This window comes from Oenanthe melanoleuca, chromosome 26 (genome assembly GCF_029582105.1).
Source record: "Oenanthe melanoleuca isolate GR-GAL-2019-014 chromosome 26, OMel1.0, whole genome shotgun sequence".
Lineage (NCBI taxonomy): Eukaryota > Metazoa > Chordata > Aves > Passeriformes > Muscicapidae > Oenanthe > Oenanthe melanoleuca.
The window spans coordinates 1,354,247-1,370,581 of record NC_079359.1 but is presented as its reverse complement, the minus strand read 5'-3'; the positions used below and the strand labels follow the sequence as shown (position 1 = coordinate 1,370,581).

Here is a 16,335-nt window from a genome sequence, read left to right as displayed (position 1 = left end):
CCTTCCAAAGGAGGCAGAGGAGCCCTGGAGCTTTTCTGGGAACCCCCAGCCCTGGAGGGGCTGTGATGAGGAGGGTGAGCAGAGGGGACGTCCTGGAGGGGGAGCAGAGCTGGGCTGGGCAGTGGCTGGACATTGACTGGGCATTGGCTGGACATTGACTGGCTGGACATTGGCTGGACATTGACTGGGCATTGGCTGGGCATTGATTGACTGGCTGGACATTGGACATTGGCTGGGCATTGACTGGACATTGACTGCGCATTGGCTGGACATTGGCTGGGCATTGGCTTGGCTTTGGGCATTGACTGGGCACTGGACATTGGCTGGACAGTGGCTGGACAGTGGCTGGGCATTGGCTGGACATTGACTGGACATGATTTGGCATTGACTGGGCATTGACTGGGCATTGATTGGACATTGGCTGGACATTGGCTGGACATTGACTGGACATTGATTTGACATTGACTGGGCACTGATTGGACATTGATTTGGCATTGGCTGGGCATTGGCTGGACAGTGGCTGGGCATTGATTGGGCATTGGCTGGACATTGGCTGGGTATTGATTTGGCATTGACTGGACATTGGCTGGGTATTGATTGGACATTGGGCATTGGCTGGACATTGGCTGGGCATTGATTGGACAGTGGCTGGACATTGGCTGGACATGATTTGGCATTGGCTGGACATTGACTGGGCATTGGCTGGACAGTGGCTGGGCATTGATTGGACAGTGGCTGGACATTGGCTGGACATGATTTGGCATTGACTGGGCATTGGCTGGGCACTGCTGGCCCTCCCCTGGGCAGAGCTCAGCTGGCAGCTGTGCTGGCTGTGGTTCCTTTAAGGCAGCACAGGTGGAATGCAGGGCTGGAGGTGCAGCAGTATTTAAACCAGGCTGGCACTGCCACACAGGACACTCACCGCAGGTCCTGGGTCCCTGAGGGGAAAAACAAGAAGTGCCAGGAGGAGGCTGAGTGTGAGTAAAGCTGCTTTGGCACCTTGGGGAATGCACAAACTTTTGTAGGGCCATGGTGGGATGGGGAAGAACACGAGTCCTGAGCCACTTTTGAGGACCCTTCCTCACACAGGAGCAGGTTCGGAGCTGTTTCATGTCAGGGCTCACTGGTGGGAGGCTGATTTCTTCTGAAAGAACCATAGGAACAGGCTTGTGACAGTTGTAGTTTCTTCTCTGCAGCAGTTTTTAAATATTTAATTTCTGGGGGAAAAAAAACCGAGATTAATTATCATTGCAATATTTGCATTAAGTTTTAACATAAGGAATAACAGTTAATAAATGTTACTGTAGTAATCTAAATTTTGTGACTCGGGTTGAGGTCGTTACTGGCTTTTGAACCCCAATAGGCAAATTTTGAAATTTTAGAAGAGAATTTCTGCAGTTGTGTCCTAAAGGAGCTGCTTTAGAAGCTCCCTGAGAAGTTCGTACAGTTACAGGAAGAGAAACTGAACCTAAAGCTTAAATAAATGGACAGGATGTGGTGTCCTACAAGTGAAATCACTGAAATCAGAGCAGCCTGGCAGAGCCTGTCCCTGTGAGGGTGTGGGTCCTACACACCTGAATCCCCCCTCTGCAAAGGGAACATTCCTATAGATTTAATACATTTCTGAAGTACAAATAACCATCACCTAATTGTTAATGAATCCACACTGGCACCATCCACCCCTCCAGACTGAGGTGAACAAGTGCCCTTGGGCCACGGGATGTTCCTGCTCTGTGCAGGCAGAGGAGAATTAAATTAAAATAATTTCATAGTGCTGAAGTTGGTTTCACTTTCCAGCCCAAGAAACAAATGAACCATGAAGGTCTGATCTGAAAAGCAACGAGCAACATGGAGGGTCTGGAAGGAACATAAAATCAGTCTCAGTTAGTGTAGAGTGGATCCAGCAGCTGAAAGGAGCATTAGATTGGGCCAGCAGCACAATCTCAGCTGGGATTTCAGTCACTGCCAAGACTGTTTATTTGATTTCTTTTCTGAAATATGTGTCTCATATGTTTAACTGACCCAAAATTCTTAGTTCAGAGGGTCCCAAGCACTGCAGGCATTCCTAAAAACTGCTGATTCCTTGGTGAATCCTGATAATCTTCAGCAAGTTCTACCTGAGTGTTTCTGCTCACTGCATCCCCAAGCGAGCCCCCTTCTTGTTCTCCCAATATTGTAAAGGAGGCATCTGCTCAGAACTGGAAATGTTTATTTTCTGACGTGTTTGGGTCAGCTCCATCTTTTATCTAGAAGTTCATTCTTAACCCCATGAAAATGGGGTGGATTGGTGGCTTTTCCCCATTCCACTGCAGCAAATAAATCCCCTGGCAAGGCAAGATCAGCAGTGACCTTGATGGGCAGTTGAAGATGGGAATAATCCTGTGCAGGATGGAATTTGTTGCTGTGCCCTTTTTCTGGGCACAGAAGCCTCCAGCACCTCCTCACAGCACAACCCTCTCTACAGCAATTTTCATCTGAGCAGCTTCCCCTGGGTTACAAGGGTTTGAGAGGGAAAATATTACCTATATATAAAATATACAGAATATATGCAATATATTACTTCTATGTTATTATTTCTCAACTATTTTAATAGCAGCAAACATTCCACAAAAAGCCAGAAGGGCTCCCAGGCTGGAATGGCAAATGTCACAATTAAACTTTTGTGTTTTGTCAATCTCATGGCCCAACCTTGACACTGGTCATTGTCAGGAGCAATAGTTAATATCTAATGGGCTGCACTGGGCTGATCCCTGCAGCAGGAATTCAGCAGAATTTGGGAATTGAACTCTGCTGTTCCATACCCAGACAGAGAAGCTGCTGGCTCAGGTTTGGTCTCTTCCAAATCCTCATAATTCTCCCTAGGACTGACAGAATGCCAAATGTGGAAATATGGGGGAATTCTTGTAATGGATGAGATTTGGAAGAGCCAGCCTGGCCACAGAGCACTGCTGATGGAAACCTGGAAAATACCAAAATTTAGGCATAAAATAGCACTGGAGAGGAAGGTGATGGTCCCAGCCAGGTCCAGAGGAGTGTCCTGGAATTGACCATCAGCCAATTTAAAGGGTAAAGACACTAAAATCACATCTATAAGATGTGGGACTGGCTGAGGGGGCTCTGCCCTCCCCAGCACTTCACACACAGCACTGAAATGTCCTTGCACCCAGTGGAGCTGCAGTAAGGTGCAGAGCCCAGCACCAAATCTAAACAGAGAGTGTTATTCATTCTCAGGACCACATGAAGACAACAGAACAAAAAAAATTACCTGTCCTGAGTTGGAAAGCAAGAGAAAAGGTCACTAGATTGTAATTTTTCCATTTGTATTTTAAGAGGATCTGAGAAAACAGGGCTGGAGGCAGCTCAGAGCTGCAGGTTGGTGGTGCAGAGCTCAGGCACCCCTGGTTTGGGTAGGCAGAGATCTTGGTAACCCTTCCAGGTTACCCCAAAACCAGCTGAACCTTTTGAAGAAATCAGAATTACAGAGTATTATATCAACTTTGCCAAAATGGGCAAGGCTGATGTGGGTCCTGCTTGCAGCACGGGCTGGAGGGCAGCGAGGTGACATCAGGGCACAGCTGTCAGGGGCAAACATCAAGGCCCTCTTTGTGCCACGTTGTTTGCTTTCTGCAGAATTTGTCATGTTTGCCTTGCTGGCTACTTCAGGGATGTGTTTGAAAGAGAATTTTTCATGCTCAGTGAGTTAATTATTAGCCAAGGACAAGTGGCCATTGAGCAAGGAGAAATCACAATACAAGGAAGAGGCACAACAGAACACCTTTCATCTTAACAGGGAAATAAAAGGTTTTTGCTTCTGCCGGGAATTACCCTCAATAAAATTGTGTCACTTGATGCCCTAAAATCAAATCCTTCTGATTGTTCATAAGGATTTTCCTTGGCACCTCTCATCAGCTCCCGTGGGTGGCTTCTGTGAGCTTGGAACAGGCAGGTGGACCAAGAGGTGTGCTCAGGAAATTCACATCAAATCTGATTTTTGGAGGAGCAGAACTGAGGTAAATCCCTACAGCTCACTCAGTTCCTCAGCAGCTGAGGAAAGAATGAAAAAGTAGAGGTGAAAATATCACCATTTTTCTGTTTTGTGTGTCCTTGGAGAGAGCAGGGAAACAGAGAGAGTCACTAAATCCAGGCTCCAGTCAGGAATTCTGTGCCAGAGAGAATATTGGGATGAGATCCTGTTCCTGTGCAGCAACCCAGGCAAGAACAGAGATACCAGCTCCCTTTTTCCCATCCAGTTCTTCAACAGGAGCAATTAAAAACCATATTTCTCTCTACTTCCACAACCCTCATATCCTCCAAGCACGAAACTTATTAGTTGATGAACATTTTGCAAATGTGATTCTTCAAGACCTTCCACGTCTTTTCCAGGGAATGCAAGAAAAATGACTTTACTGGCGTTCCTCTTCCTGCTCGCCTGGCTCCCAGCTGGGTCTGCAAGAGCCAGACACCTCCCCAAGGCAGCCAGTGAGTGTCACCAGCCTGGGGCACAGCTTTTGGGGTGGCCAAGGGCCAGGGGTGGCACTGGGAGGGGAGGAGGAGGCTCTAGGTGATGCCTGGAACAGGCTGTCCTAGAAACAGAGGCCAAAGTCAAAAAGATAAAAGTGGATCTATTTAATGAAGAGCTTTCAGGTAGATGGAGCCTCCCAAGAGGCTACACCCAAAATGGACAATGGACACAAGTTTCTCAGATATAAGTTTGGTTTATTTGTATATCAGGGGTTCACTCTCCAATTCCAGCTTCAGATAATGAAGTCACATTCCCCCATAATTCACTTTTGTTTATACTTTTCGGGCCCTGAGGATTTGGGGTGTCCTTGAGCTCCAGGCCCAGAGGGATTGTTTTGTCTGACCAAAATGTGAAGTTAGCACTTTATATGGAGGTAAGCATGAATGCAGTGCAGGATCTGAAAAATACAAAAGCTAAAATGTTACAGCATCATGGGGAGCATCTTCACCTCACGGGTGCCCCTCATTGCCACGGGGGCACACCTGGCACCCATGGCACTCACCTGCTGGTCTGAAGGCCAGAGAGGGTTCATGAATAAGGGTTATTTCTGAAAAGTATTCTATCCAGACTGTTGGCCAAGAGGAGAAGAAGGAGAAGGAAATAAGTGGGAAAGAAAACCTGCAGCTGGGAAAAGTATCTTTAGAAAAGTCTTGGGAAAAACAGAGGTGTAGATGGTTTTACACCAATGCACGTTATGCTGATCTATTGTTGCTGCATTTTGGTGGAAAGGATATTGCAACATTGTTCTGTGTATAATGGAGGAGCAAAAGAGAGATTTTATTTAAAAAAACAGCACAGTTAAATAGGGCAGTTTGTGCATAACAGGATAGAAAAGGCTCATTGGTCCAAGAAGGCAACACCTCTTTGAAAACATGCTTCGTGCAAAATGTCTCCAGCAGTTTAATCATTGTTATAAAATCTTGTCCTTGAGCAGCCTGAGAACCCCAAGGCTTCAAGGCTGCGTTTTCCCTGGTTCCAGCAGTATCCAAAAATATTGTAACCATGAACACAGCGTAAACGTTGTAGAGGGTACAAAAGACAGCGTGCTGTTGTGTTATTGCGGGTATTGCCGTGTGAGTGTGTGCTGGCCTCACCCAGCCCGTTCTCCCCGCAGTCTCCAGCCCCGTGTTCGGCCCTCGGCAGGTCCACGGCGTGCTGGGCGGCTCTGTCACCGTGAAATGCTTCTACCCGCCCACGCCGGTGAACAGGCACGACAGGAAGTACTGGTGCCGGCAGCTGGGCGCCAGGTGCAGCACCGTGCTGAGCTCGGACTACGTGAGCCCCGGCTACCAGGGCAGAGTGGCCCTGAGCGACCACCCCGAGGCTGAGAACTTCCAGATCAACATCTCCCAGCTGGAGCTGGGGGATGCTGGCACCTTCCAGTGTGGCGTGGGGGTCAACGGCAGAGGGCTGTCCCACAGAGTCACCCTCAGTGTCGCTGAAGGTAATGACGACCTTGGCACTCCCTAAAAAAAACATTTTCTTTGGGTTTTTCCCCCTCTCCCTTCCAAACGCTGGCGTGTGCGGTGCCTGGGAGCCGCGGGGGCTTTCAGGGAATTTCATTTCTGTCTCTGCGCCCAGCCCCTCCCGTTCCTGAGGCAGCTGAGCTCTTCTACGTGAAGCTCCGCAGCACCTGGACCGTGTCCTGCGGCTTTGGGGCGGACACAGCCGACCAGAGGAGGTACCTGTGCAAGAAGGAGCAGGACGGCTGCAGGAACATCGTCAACAGCCACCAGCAGATTGATCCGGATTTCCAAGGCAGAGCTCTGCTGACCTTCGAGGAGCCTCCAGGCTCGTTCAGCGTCACCATGACCCAGATGGACTGGGAGGACACAGGCCTGTACTACTGTGGGGCTGGTGAATATGGGAAGGAAGGAAAATCGAAGGAGCTGGACGTGTTTGTCTATGAGGGTGAGCTGTTCCCAGCGTGTTTTCACCTTCTTCCTTTAGAAGCATCACAAGCAGTCTCACTTTATTTAGCAAGAGCTTGAATTTCTCTTTGTTGTTATCCTATTCTCTCATCTCCATCTTTCTATTCATTTAACCACCTGTAAGGTACTAAACCACCACTAAATACAGCTTGTATCCAGACTTCACCTTCCCAGAACTGGATAGCTCTGCTCCAAGCCCAAAACTCCAGGAGACTAATTCCATCCCCCAGTCTGAGGCAAACAAGTTGTCTCTTCAAGCCCCCAGTTCCTTAAATCTCAAACTGACAGATGCAGATGGTCCCTCTAGCAAAGGGAACAAAGCTTTGGAATATCTGTCCACAAAGCCTACAACACTCAGTGAATTTGGGAAAAAGGAAGGCCTGACTGACCCTTTGAGATCAATTCCCACCAAACATTCTTGATGTTTGCACCCCTGAGCTTTGCCTGGCCTTCCTTCAGCCACAGAAGCTTTGCTTGATCTGATAATGTTGATTTTTTTGGGAGGGTCCCCCATGGACACTCTCACAGCCTCTCATTTCATTCTTACCAACAGACAAGAATTTCCCTCAGTTAAAGACCACAGTAACTGGAAAAACTGGAAGTTCAGCAACCTTCGAGTGCCTCTATGATCCCCTAAAGAAATCCTCCACGAGGATCTGGTGCAAGTGGAGACTCCAGGGATGTGACAAGATCATAGACAACTCTGGGTTCGTGAAGTACGGCTATGACGGAAGAGTGGCCATGTTTGAGAACCCTGAAAATAAAACTGTCACCATCATCCTGAACCAGCTGCAGGCCAAGGACGAAGGCTTTTACTGGTGCATGTCAAACGAGCTGAAGGAGCAGCAGTCATCAACAGAACTGAAGGTTGTGAAAGGTAAGAGCCGTGCACTGGCAGCTCTGCCTGCTCAGGAGGTACAGAGCCACCCCAAGTGAGCCAGCTGGCTTTTTGGGGAAGAGCTCCAAGCCTGAACTCACCCCAGAAAGTTCCAATTTTGTGAGAAAGCATTCACAGAAAATCCCCATGAAGTATTTCTTAAGCCTTGCAAGGAAAGAACCACAAGCAGCATCTTTAGTGTTAATTTAGGAACACAAGGAGCTCTTCCCTCCAAGCTCCATCCTCACACTGAAAGCAGCCCCAGCAGTCCTGCTGTCCTGTTTGCCCTCACGTGTGGGGGTTGTGTTGTTGGTTGGACAGTCACTGGACAGACTCAGGAGCTCTTTTCACTATTTTCTGTTCTTCAGGTTTGTAGTTTATTATAAGGGTGTGAGTGTAAGAGAGAGTGTGGAGAGTAAGAGAGTAAGAAGTCAGAGATGAGAGCAAGGGGGTAAGAGAGAGATTTCCCCTTCACAATACAATAAGTATTCTTCTATGATGAATATTCTAATTTCCATTAACCAATTTAATAAAATATACTAATTGCCTAATATTTGCATGCAACCTATAGAAACTACTAAATTACCATGTTTTCTGGCTTTCTTATCTATAACCCTTGTCTCCAGACCTTTCCTGCCAGGCTTGGGACAGGATGTCTGTTGGTTCTTTGGTATTTTTTGTGGCATTTGGTATCATCTAAACAAAGGGAGAGGCCTCAAGCTTTCACATGTTTTCAGCATCTATGTCAAAGGATGCCAACATCTCTATTTCATCTGTTGTGTCAGAACTACTTGCTAGGCACTCATAAGATTTTTCTGTTCCCTCCCCAACACACAGGGGAACCTGCACTGAATGGGATGAAGGAAGTGGAGGCACGAGTGGGCTCCAGGGTGGATCTGACCTGCTCCTACCCCTGCCAGTATTACTCCTACGAGAAGTACTGGTGCAGGTGGAACGACACCGGCTGCACCATGCTGCCAGCCCAGCAGCAGGGGCTGCCAGGGCCAGCTGCCAGCTGTGACACGGCCACCAGGACAGCTGTGCTGAGCTTTGACCCGCTGCAGGAGGAGGATGCAGGCTGGTACTGGTGTGGGGTGAAGCACAACGGGGTCTTTGGGGAAACCATGGCCGTGAAGCTGCTGGTGAGCACAGGTGAGCTCTGGGCAGGGCTGTCCCTGCTGCTTGGATTTTGGCCTTTTCTGACCCAGAGATGGGGAAACTGGGAGGTGTTTTAAAAAACTTTTATTCCATTTTCAGTCTCATGTGAAGGGTGAGACAGTACAGATGTTATAATTCATCCATCACAATCAGAGGCAGACAATTTCCTAATTACAAATTCATCTTCAGGTGGTGATTTAGGAGGAATGGTTTGATGCCAGAGGGGGCTGGAAGTGCAGGTCAGAGTGGGGAGGCTGGGCTGGGAAACAGCAGGAGCTCAAGTGGCTCATTCCACCAGCAGCCTCAGTTCCTACACTGGGCTCTCACAGGCCAGAAGGATCATTGTGGAAAATAAAATAATTCCCAATTACAATACACTATAAGCATTTCTTGGCCTATCAGCTTTTGTCACATCATGCTGTAAAATGCCTTAAAGCCAATCATCTAAAATCACCCTCGTGGGTTCTGTTACAATGCATCTTTCATAGTTCTATTTCTCCAAAATAACAAGTCTTATTTGCAAGGCCACCCTATGAAACTCTTTTCCTAGCTCCATTTTTCTCTCAACAATATCTCTCCTATTCCATGGCATTTCTAAGTGAAGTTTGCACAGATGCACAGTGTGAGCCTTCTGTCAGGCCCTGGGAACTCTCTGCAAACCCATTTCCCACACCTGGTGCCGAGGGAGTCTCTCCATCACCACTAGGCTGCAGCAGCTCTAAACAGAAGCACTGTGACCCTGCAGCCTCCCAGAGCAGTTTGCCTTTGGTGTTTTCATTCACTCAAGTTTTGACTCCCCAGTCATGAAAAACCCAGGCTAAAACCCACCTCTCTCCACACCAGTTTTGCTTTTAACCCTGTGCTGATTAATTGTTCCTGTCACAATGTGTAGCATCATTTAGTTTAGGCAGGTGAAGAATCTATCAAGTTCAGAGATTTTGCTCCAGGGAATTTCTTATCTTAATAAACTGGAAACCAGCAAGGAGAGGCTGACACCAACAGCAAGGGGCTTAGACTCAGCTTTGGACACTTTTTTTGGAATTGAAATGGTTTTGGGGGGAGGAATATGGTTAGAAGCAGAGAAAGAGCCGAGCCCTGGGTATTTGATATTTACCCATCCTGAGTGGGTGATGGCCAGAGTGAAACAGCGTTTGGAAAGGAAGGAGCCAGGAATAAAAGCAAAGCAAGGATGCAAAATTTGATCTGGAAACATTAGAGGCAGTAAATGATTTGGTGTGAGAGCATTTCAGGTCTCCAGCCCCCATTTTGAGGAGCCTCTCATGGAAAGCCAAAAGCCACAAAGCTCCATGTCCACCAAACACACCCCAGCAGTTTGTGTGTCCAGTTCTCATGGTGCTGCTCTCTAACCCCCACAGGGAGCGATGCCAAGCACAGCCCAGAGCTGCTGGATGTGGATTCCAGCCCTGACTCCGGAGCTGTTCCCCCAGGAGGAGCTCACAGCAATGCTGAGGTGCGGAAAGGAGCTGTCCCAGAAAGGTTGGTTCTCTCCATTTATCCTTTCTCTGAGGTTTACATGAGCCCACTGGGTTTGAACACCCTGTGTGTGTTGTTTAGCAACACACAAAAAAACTTTGTCCCCAAAGAACTTCGCTCTAAATGTCAGAGAAGATAAAAAGTGACAGCAAAGGGCAAGATGACTCACAATTAATCTCCAATACAAGAAGGAAATTGTTAGACATTCCATGTACAAAGCAACTATTTGAAAGTACTTCTGTTAATATTAGAGAATTTTCCTTCACATATTTTTAACCAAACTGCTGATGTAGCTGTTTCAGCCTGACCTCAGGACTATATTTTTATTTGGGTTTAATTTTATTCTATGTGCTAGAATCCAGTTAATTGATTGAATTGCTCCATGCTCACTCAGAATTACCATCTTACCCAAGTTCAGCCTGCTGGATTTTCACATGTATCATTCTCAGTGAGATGTCTCTCCCTCAGTTCCAGCTCTGATGAAAGCCACGGATCCAACACTCTGGCCTTAGTGCTGGGCCCTCTTGCTGGCCTGATCCTGATTGCTGTGACAGCTTTTGCCATTGTCAAATACAGGCAGCTGAAGAGATCTGGTGAGTCCCTGCCTCTGTGGGCTCAGAAACAGCAGCAGCACTGAGTTATGGCAACACCCAAGTGCTGGGCTGAGCTGCTGTTCTGGTACCACACCAGCATGGGCAGGAAGGTCCCAGTTCCTGATAACCCAACAGAGCTCCAGCCCTGCTCCTGTCACTGCCCCATCCAGAGCTCCAACCCTGCTCCTGTCACTGCCCCACCAGAGCTCCAACCCTGCTCCTGTCACTGCCCCACCCAGAGCTCCAACCCTGCTCCCATCACTGACCCACCCAGAGCTCCAACCCTGCTCCTGTCACTGACCCACCAGAGCTCCAAACCTGCTCCTGTCACTGACCCACCAGAGCTCCAACCCTGCTCCTGTCACTGACCCACCAGAGCTCCAACCCTGCTCCTGTCACTGACCCACCCAGAGCTCCAAACCTGCTCCTGTCACTGCCCCATCCAGAGCTCCAACCCTGCTCCTGTCACTGACCCACCAGAGCTCCAACCCTGCTCCTGTCACTGACCCACCCAGAGCTCCAAACCTGCTCCTGTCACTGCCCCATCCAGAGCTCCAACCCTGCTCCTGTCACTGACCCACCAGAGCTCCAACCCTGCTCCCATCACTGACCCACCAGAGCTCCAACCCTGCTCCTGTCACTGACCCGCCCAGAGCTCCAACCCTGCTCCTCCTGTGACCCACCCAGAGCTCCAACCCTGCTCCTGTCACTGACCCACCCAGAGCTCCAACCCTGCTCCTGTCACTGCCCCATGCAGAGCTCCAACCCTGCTCCTGTCACTGACCCACCCAGAGCTCCAACCCTGCTCCTCCTGTGACCCACCCAGAGCTCCAACCCTGCTCCTGTCACTGACCCACCAGAGCTCCAACCCTGCTCCCATCACTGACCCACCAGAGCTCCAACCCTGCTCCTCCTGTGACCCACCAGAGCTCCAACCCTGCTCCTGTCACTGACCCACCCAGAGCTCCAACCCTGCTCCTCCTGTGACCCACCAGAGCTCCAACCCTGCTCCTGTCACTGCCCCACCCAGAGCTCCAACCCTGCTCCTGTCACTGCCCCACCAGAGCTCCAACCCTGCTCCTGTCACTGCCCCATCCAGAGCTCCAACCCTGCTCCTCCTGTGACCCACCCAGAGCTCCAACCCTGCTCCTGTCACTGCCCCACCAGAGCCCCAACCCTGCTCCCATCACTGCCCCACCAGAGCTCCAACCCTGCTCCTGTCACTGCCCCACCAGAGCTCCAACCCTGCTCCCATCACTGCCCCACCAGAGCTCCAACCCTGCTCCTGTCACTGCCCCATGCAGAGCTCCAACCCTGCTCCTGTCACTGCCCCACCAGAGCTCCAACCCTGCTCCTGTCACTGACCCACCCAGAGCTCCAACCCTGCTCCTGCACTGCCCCACCAGAGCTCCAACCCTGCTCCTGTCACTGCCCCACCAGAGCTCCAACCCTGCTCCTGTCACTGACCCACCCAGAGCCCCAACCCTGCTCCTGTCACTGACCCACCAGAGCTCCAACCCTGCTCCTGTCACTGCCCCACCCAGAGCTCCAACCCTGCAACTCCACTGCCCCACCCAGAGCTCCAACCCTGCTCCTGTCACTGCCCCACCAGAGCTCCAACCCTGCTCCTGTCACTGCCCCATCCAGAGCTCCAACCCTGCTCCCATCACTGCCCCACCCAGAGCTCCAACCCTGCTCCTGTCACTGCCCCACCAGAGCTCCAACCCTGCTCCCATCACTGCCCCACCAGAGCTCCAACCCTGCTCCTGTCACTGACCCACCCAGAGGACTCCACTCCCGGTGTCCAGGCTCAATCACAGCCCGTCTCTCCGTGGGCTTTGCCCGCAGCATCCCCTGGCACAGCGGGTTTGTTCCTTCACGCTCTCCCCCCAACCTGAGCGATACCTGATGGATTCCCTCCTCCCGGCAGAGCTGGTGTCCGTGGGCAGCTACAGGACGAACATCAGCATGTCGGACTTTGAGAGCGTGCGGGACCTGAGCGGCGCCCGGGAGAACCCCGCGGGGCCGGCCGGTGAGTGCTGAGCGCGGCCGGTGAGTGCTGAGCGCGGCCGGACAGCCCGGGCACGGCCGGTGAGTGCTGGGCACGGCCGGACAGCCCCGGGCACGGCCGGTGAGTGCTGGGCACGGCCGGACAGCCCCGGGCACGGCCGGTGAGTGCTGGGCACGGCCGGTGAGTGCTGAGCGCGGCCGGTGAGTGCTGAGCGCGGCCGGTGAGTGCTGGGCACGGCCGGACAGCCCCGGGCACGGCCGGACACCCCGGGCACGGCCGGACACCCCCGGGCACGGCCGGACAGCCCCGGGCACGGCCGGACACCCCCGGGCACGGCCGGTGAGTGCTGAGCCCGGCCGGACACCCCGGGCACGGCCGGACAGCCCCGGGCACGGCCGGTGAGTGCTGGGCACGGCCGGACAGCCCCGGGCACGGCCGGACACCCGAGGGCACGGCCGGACAGCCCCGGGCACGGCCGGTGAGTGCTGGGCACGGCCGGACAGCCCCGGGCACGGCCGGTGAGTGCTGGGCACGGCCGGACACCCCGGGCACGGCCGGACACCCCGGGCACGGCCGGTGAGTGCTGAGCCCGGCCGGACACCCCGGGCACGGCCGGACAGCCCCGGGCACGGCCGGACACCCCGGGCACGGCCGGACATCCCCGGGCACGGCCGGTGAGTGCTGAGCCCGGCCGGTGAGTGCTGGGCACGGCCGGACACCCCGGGCACGGCCGGACAGCCCCGGGCACCGCCGGTGAGTGCTGGGCACGGCCGGACACACCGGGCACGGCCCTGCCCCACGCCCGCCCCAGCCCCTCCTCTCTCTGCCGCAGGGGTCACCGGCGCCGCGGACACGCGGGACAGCGCTGCGGACACGCGGGACAGCGCCGCGGACACGCGGGACAGCGCTGCGGACACGCGGGACAGCGCTGCGGACACAGCCCCGGCAAACAGGGTGAGAGGGGCAGGAGGGGCACTGACCGGGGAGGGGCGGCCACAGCCCGGCAGCGTCCTAAGGGCTCTCTGCTGCCAGGGGCTTCATTTATACCCGTGATATACATTTATTTTTATTTTTATTTTTATTTTTATTTTTATTTTTATTTTTATTTTTATTTTTATTTTTATTTTTACCTTTATTTTTTTACCCTTTATATATATTTATATTTATTTATATTTATTTATGCCCTTTATATATATTTATATTTATTTATACCATTTATATATTTATATTTATATTTACCCTTTATATATATTTATATTTATTTATACCCTTTATTTATATTTATATTTATTTATACACTTTATATATGTTTATGTTTATAAATTTTTTACCCTTTATATATATTTCTATTTATATTTATACCCTTTATATGTATTTCTATGTATTTATAACCTTTACTTATATATTTATATTTATACCCTTTATATATGTCTATGTTTATATTTATTTAAACCCCTTATATATATTTATTTAAACCCTTTATATATATTTATATTTATTTATACCCTTTATATATGTTTATATTTATATTTATTTATACCCCTTATATATTTATATGTATTTATACCTTTTATATATATCTATATTTATTTTTATTTTTACCCTCTATATATATTTATATTTATTTTTACCCTTTATATATATATATATATTTATATTTATATATATATTTATATTTATATTTATATTTATATTTATTCATACCCTTTATATATATTTATATTTATATTTATTTTTACCCTTTTTATATATATATATATATATATATATATATATATATATATATATTTATATATGCAACTTGTTAAAACCCTTCAAAGCCACTAAAATATAAATGGTGCTAAATTAAAAAAAAAAAAAAAACAAAAAAACAAACCCACCAAGATTAGAAAACCCAAAATAAAGGTGGATGGCAAAGCTCTAGGCAGGGACCAACCTAAAAAACTCGTGCACAGCACATAAACAGCATCGAACACCAATCAAAAAATGTGTGAATAGCAATCTTAAAATTTATCATTAAAACTAAAATGTAAACAATAATTTAGCTTCTACAGAATAATATTAATTTATTATCCAAATCATTTATTTATTATTTATCATCTATTATTTATTATTTATTATTTATTATTTGTTATTTATTACTTATTAGTTATTATTTATTTCTATTATTTATTATTTTTTATTATTTGTTATTTATTATTTATTTCTATTATTTATTTTTTATTTTTTATTTTTTATTATTTGTTGTTTATTGTTTATTATTTATTATTCATTCTTCATTATTTATTATTTATTGTTTATTATGTATTACTTGTTATTTGTTATTTATTTTTATTATTTGGTATTTATTATTTATTATTTATTATTTTTTATATATTTATTATTTTTATTTATTTTTTATTTTCTATTTATTATTTATTGTTTATTGTTTATTATTTATTATTCATTATTCATTATTTATTATTTATTGTTTATTATGTATTTGTTATTTATTATTTATATTTATTATTTGGTATTTATTATTTATTATTTATTATTTATTATTTATTATTTATTATTTATTTCTATTATTTATTATTTTTTATTTATTTTTATTTGTTATTTATTATTTATTGTTTATTGTTTATTATTTATTATTCATTATTCATTATTCATTATTTATTATTTATTGTTTATTGTTTATTATTTATTATTCATTATTCATTATTTATTATTTATTGTTTATTATGTATTATTTGTTATTTGTTATTTGTTATTTATTTTTATTATTTGGTATTTATTACTTGGTATTTATTATTTATTTCTATTATTTATTATTTGGTATTTATTATTTTTTATTTTTTATTTTTTATTTTTTATTTTTTATTTTTTATTTTTTATTTTTTATTTTTTATTTATTTCTATTATTTATTATTTATTATTTATTTTTTATTATTTGTTATTTATTGTTTATTATTTATTATTTATTATTCATTATTCATTATTTAGTATTTGTTGTTTATTATGTATTACTTGTTATTTGTTATTTATTATTTATTTTTATTATTTGGTATTTATTATTTGGTATTTATTATTTATTATCTATTATCTATTAATTATCATTTATTATTTGAAATTTATTATTTATTATTTATTATTATTTATTATTTATTTTTATTTTTATTATTTATTATTTTTATTATTTATTATTTATTATTATTTATTATTTATTTTTATTATTTATTATTATTTATTATTATCCAAACGCCCTGTTTCTGCCGCACTGTCCCAGCCTGCAGACTGTTCTGGGCTGCCCTGACCGTTCCCTCGTGTCCCTGCAGCGCTGCAGGGAGGACGCTGAGCTCTCCTTCTCCTCCTTCCCGGCCGCCTGCCACCAGCTGAGCCCGGGCAGCGCCGCGTCCCCTCCCCGGGAGCTGCCCTGAGCCCCAGCGAGCAGCCCCTGCACGGCTCCTCTGCTGCTGCAGCTTCAGCTTCTGGGTTTCTGCCGAAATTCAGCTTCAGGAATGCTTTGATGCTGTTGGATGCAGTTCCTACACTGAGCTCTCCCAGCCCAAAAGGAGCATTGTGGAAAAAAAAACAAAAAAAATAAAAAAAAAATTCTTATTTTCTTTTAAAGGCAGCTGGAAACCCTTTGGGACAGCTGATGCTTTTGATTACTCGAAGTTTTGCCGACCTGAGGGCAGCACCTGCAGGGCAGCACCTCTGGAGTGTTGGTGTGCACGAGAAATTAAATCCAGCAGATTAAATCC

The 16,335-nt window shown here is 46.8% G+C and overlaps 1 protein-coding gene across 3 annotated transcripts; it reads left to right on the top strand.

Moving 5' to 3' along the window:
- Positions 1-776: 776 nt before the first annotated feature.
- PIGR (polymeric immunoglobulin receptor) lies at positions 777-16,010 on the top strand. 3 transcript variants are annotated; one of them, XM_056511140.1, is made up of 11 exons: positions 777-977; positions 4,384-4,479; positions 5,637-5,966; positions 6,104-6,433; positions 7,007-7,330; positions 8,168-8,482; positions 9,865-9,985; positions 10,451-10,575; positions 12,506-12,607; positions 13,419-13,540; positions 15,858-15,982. In XM_056511140.1, exons 2-11 carry the CDS (start codon positions 4,398-4,400, stop codon positions 15,882-15,884), a joined length of 1,878 nt encoding a protein of 625 aa, XP_056367115.1. In that variant the 5' UTR covers positions 777-977; positions 4,384-4,397; the 3' UTR covers positions 15,885-15,982. The 3 variants fall into 3 exon arrangements, with proteins under 3 accessions (XP_056367115.1, XP_056367114.1, XP_056367116.1); XM_056511139.1 differs by having other exon boundaries at positions 831-977; positions 15,907-16,010; XM_056511141.1 differs by lacking the exons at positions 13,419-13,540; positions 15,858-15,982 and adding an exon at positions 12,692-12,711 and having other exon boundaries at positions 831-977; positions 12,506-12,631.
- The last annotated feature ends 325 nt before the right edge of the window (positions 16,011-16,335 follow it).

What these genes read in the sequence shown, in the direction of transcription:
- PIGR (XM_056511139.1), top strand. Translation starts at nt 4,398, where the DNA reads ATGACTTTACTGGCGTTCCTCTTCCTGCTCGCCTGGCTCCCAGCTGGG. An exon ending in ACACCTCCCCAAGGCAGCCA is followed by an intron (nt 4,480 to 5,636) that starts GTGAGTGTCACC and finishes TTCTCCCCGCAG; the next exon opens with TCTCCAGCCCCGTGTTCGGC. An exon ending in ACACAGCCCCGGCAAACAGG is followed by an intron (nt 13,541 to 15,906) that starts GTGAGAGGGGCA and finishes GTGTCCCTGCAG; the next exon opens with CGCTGCAGGGAGGACGCTGA.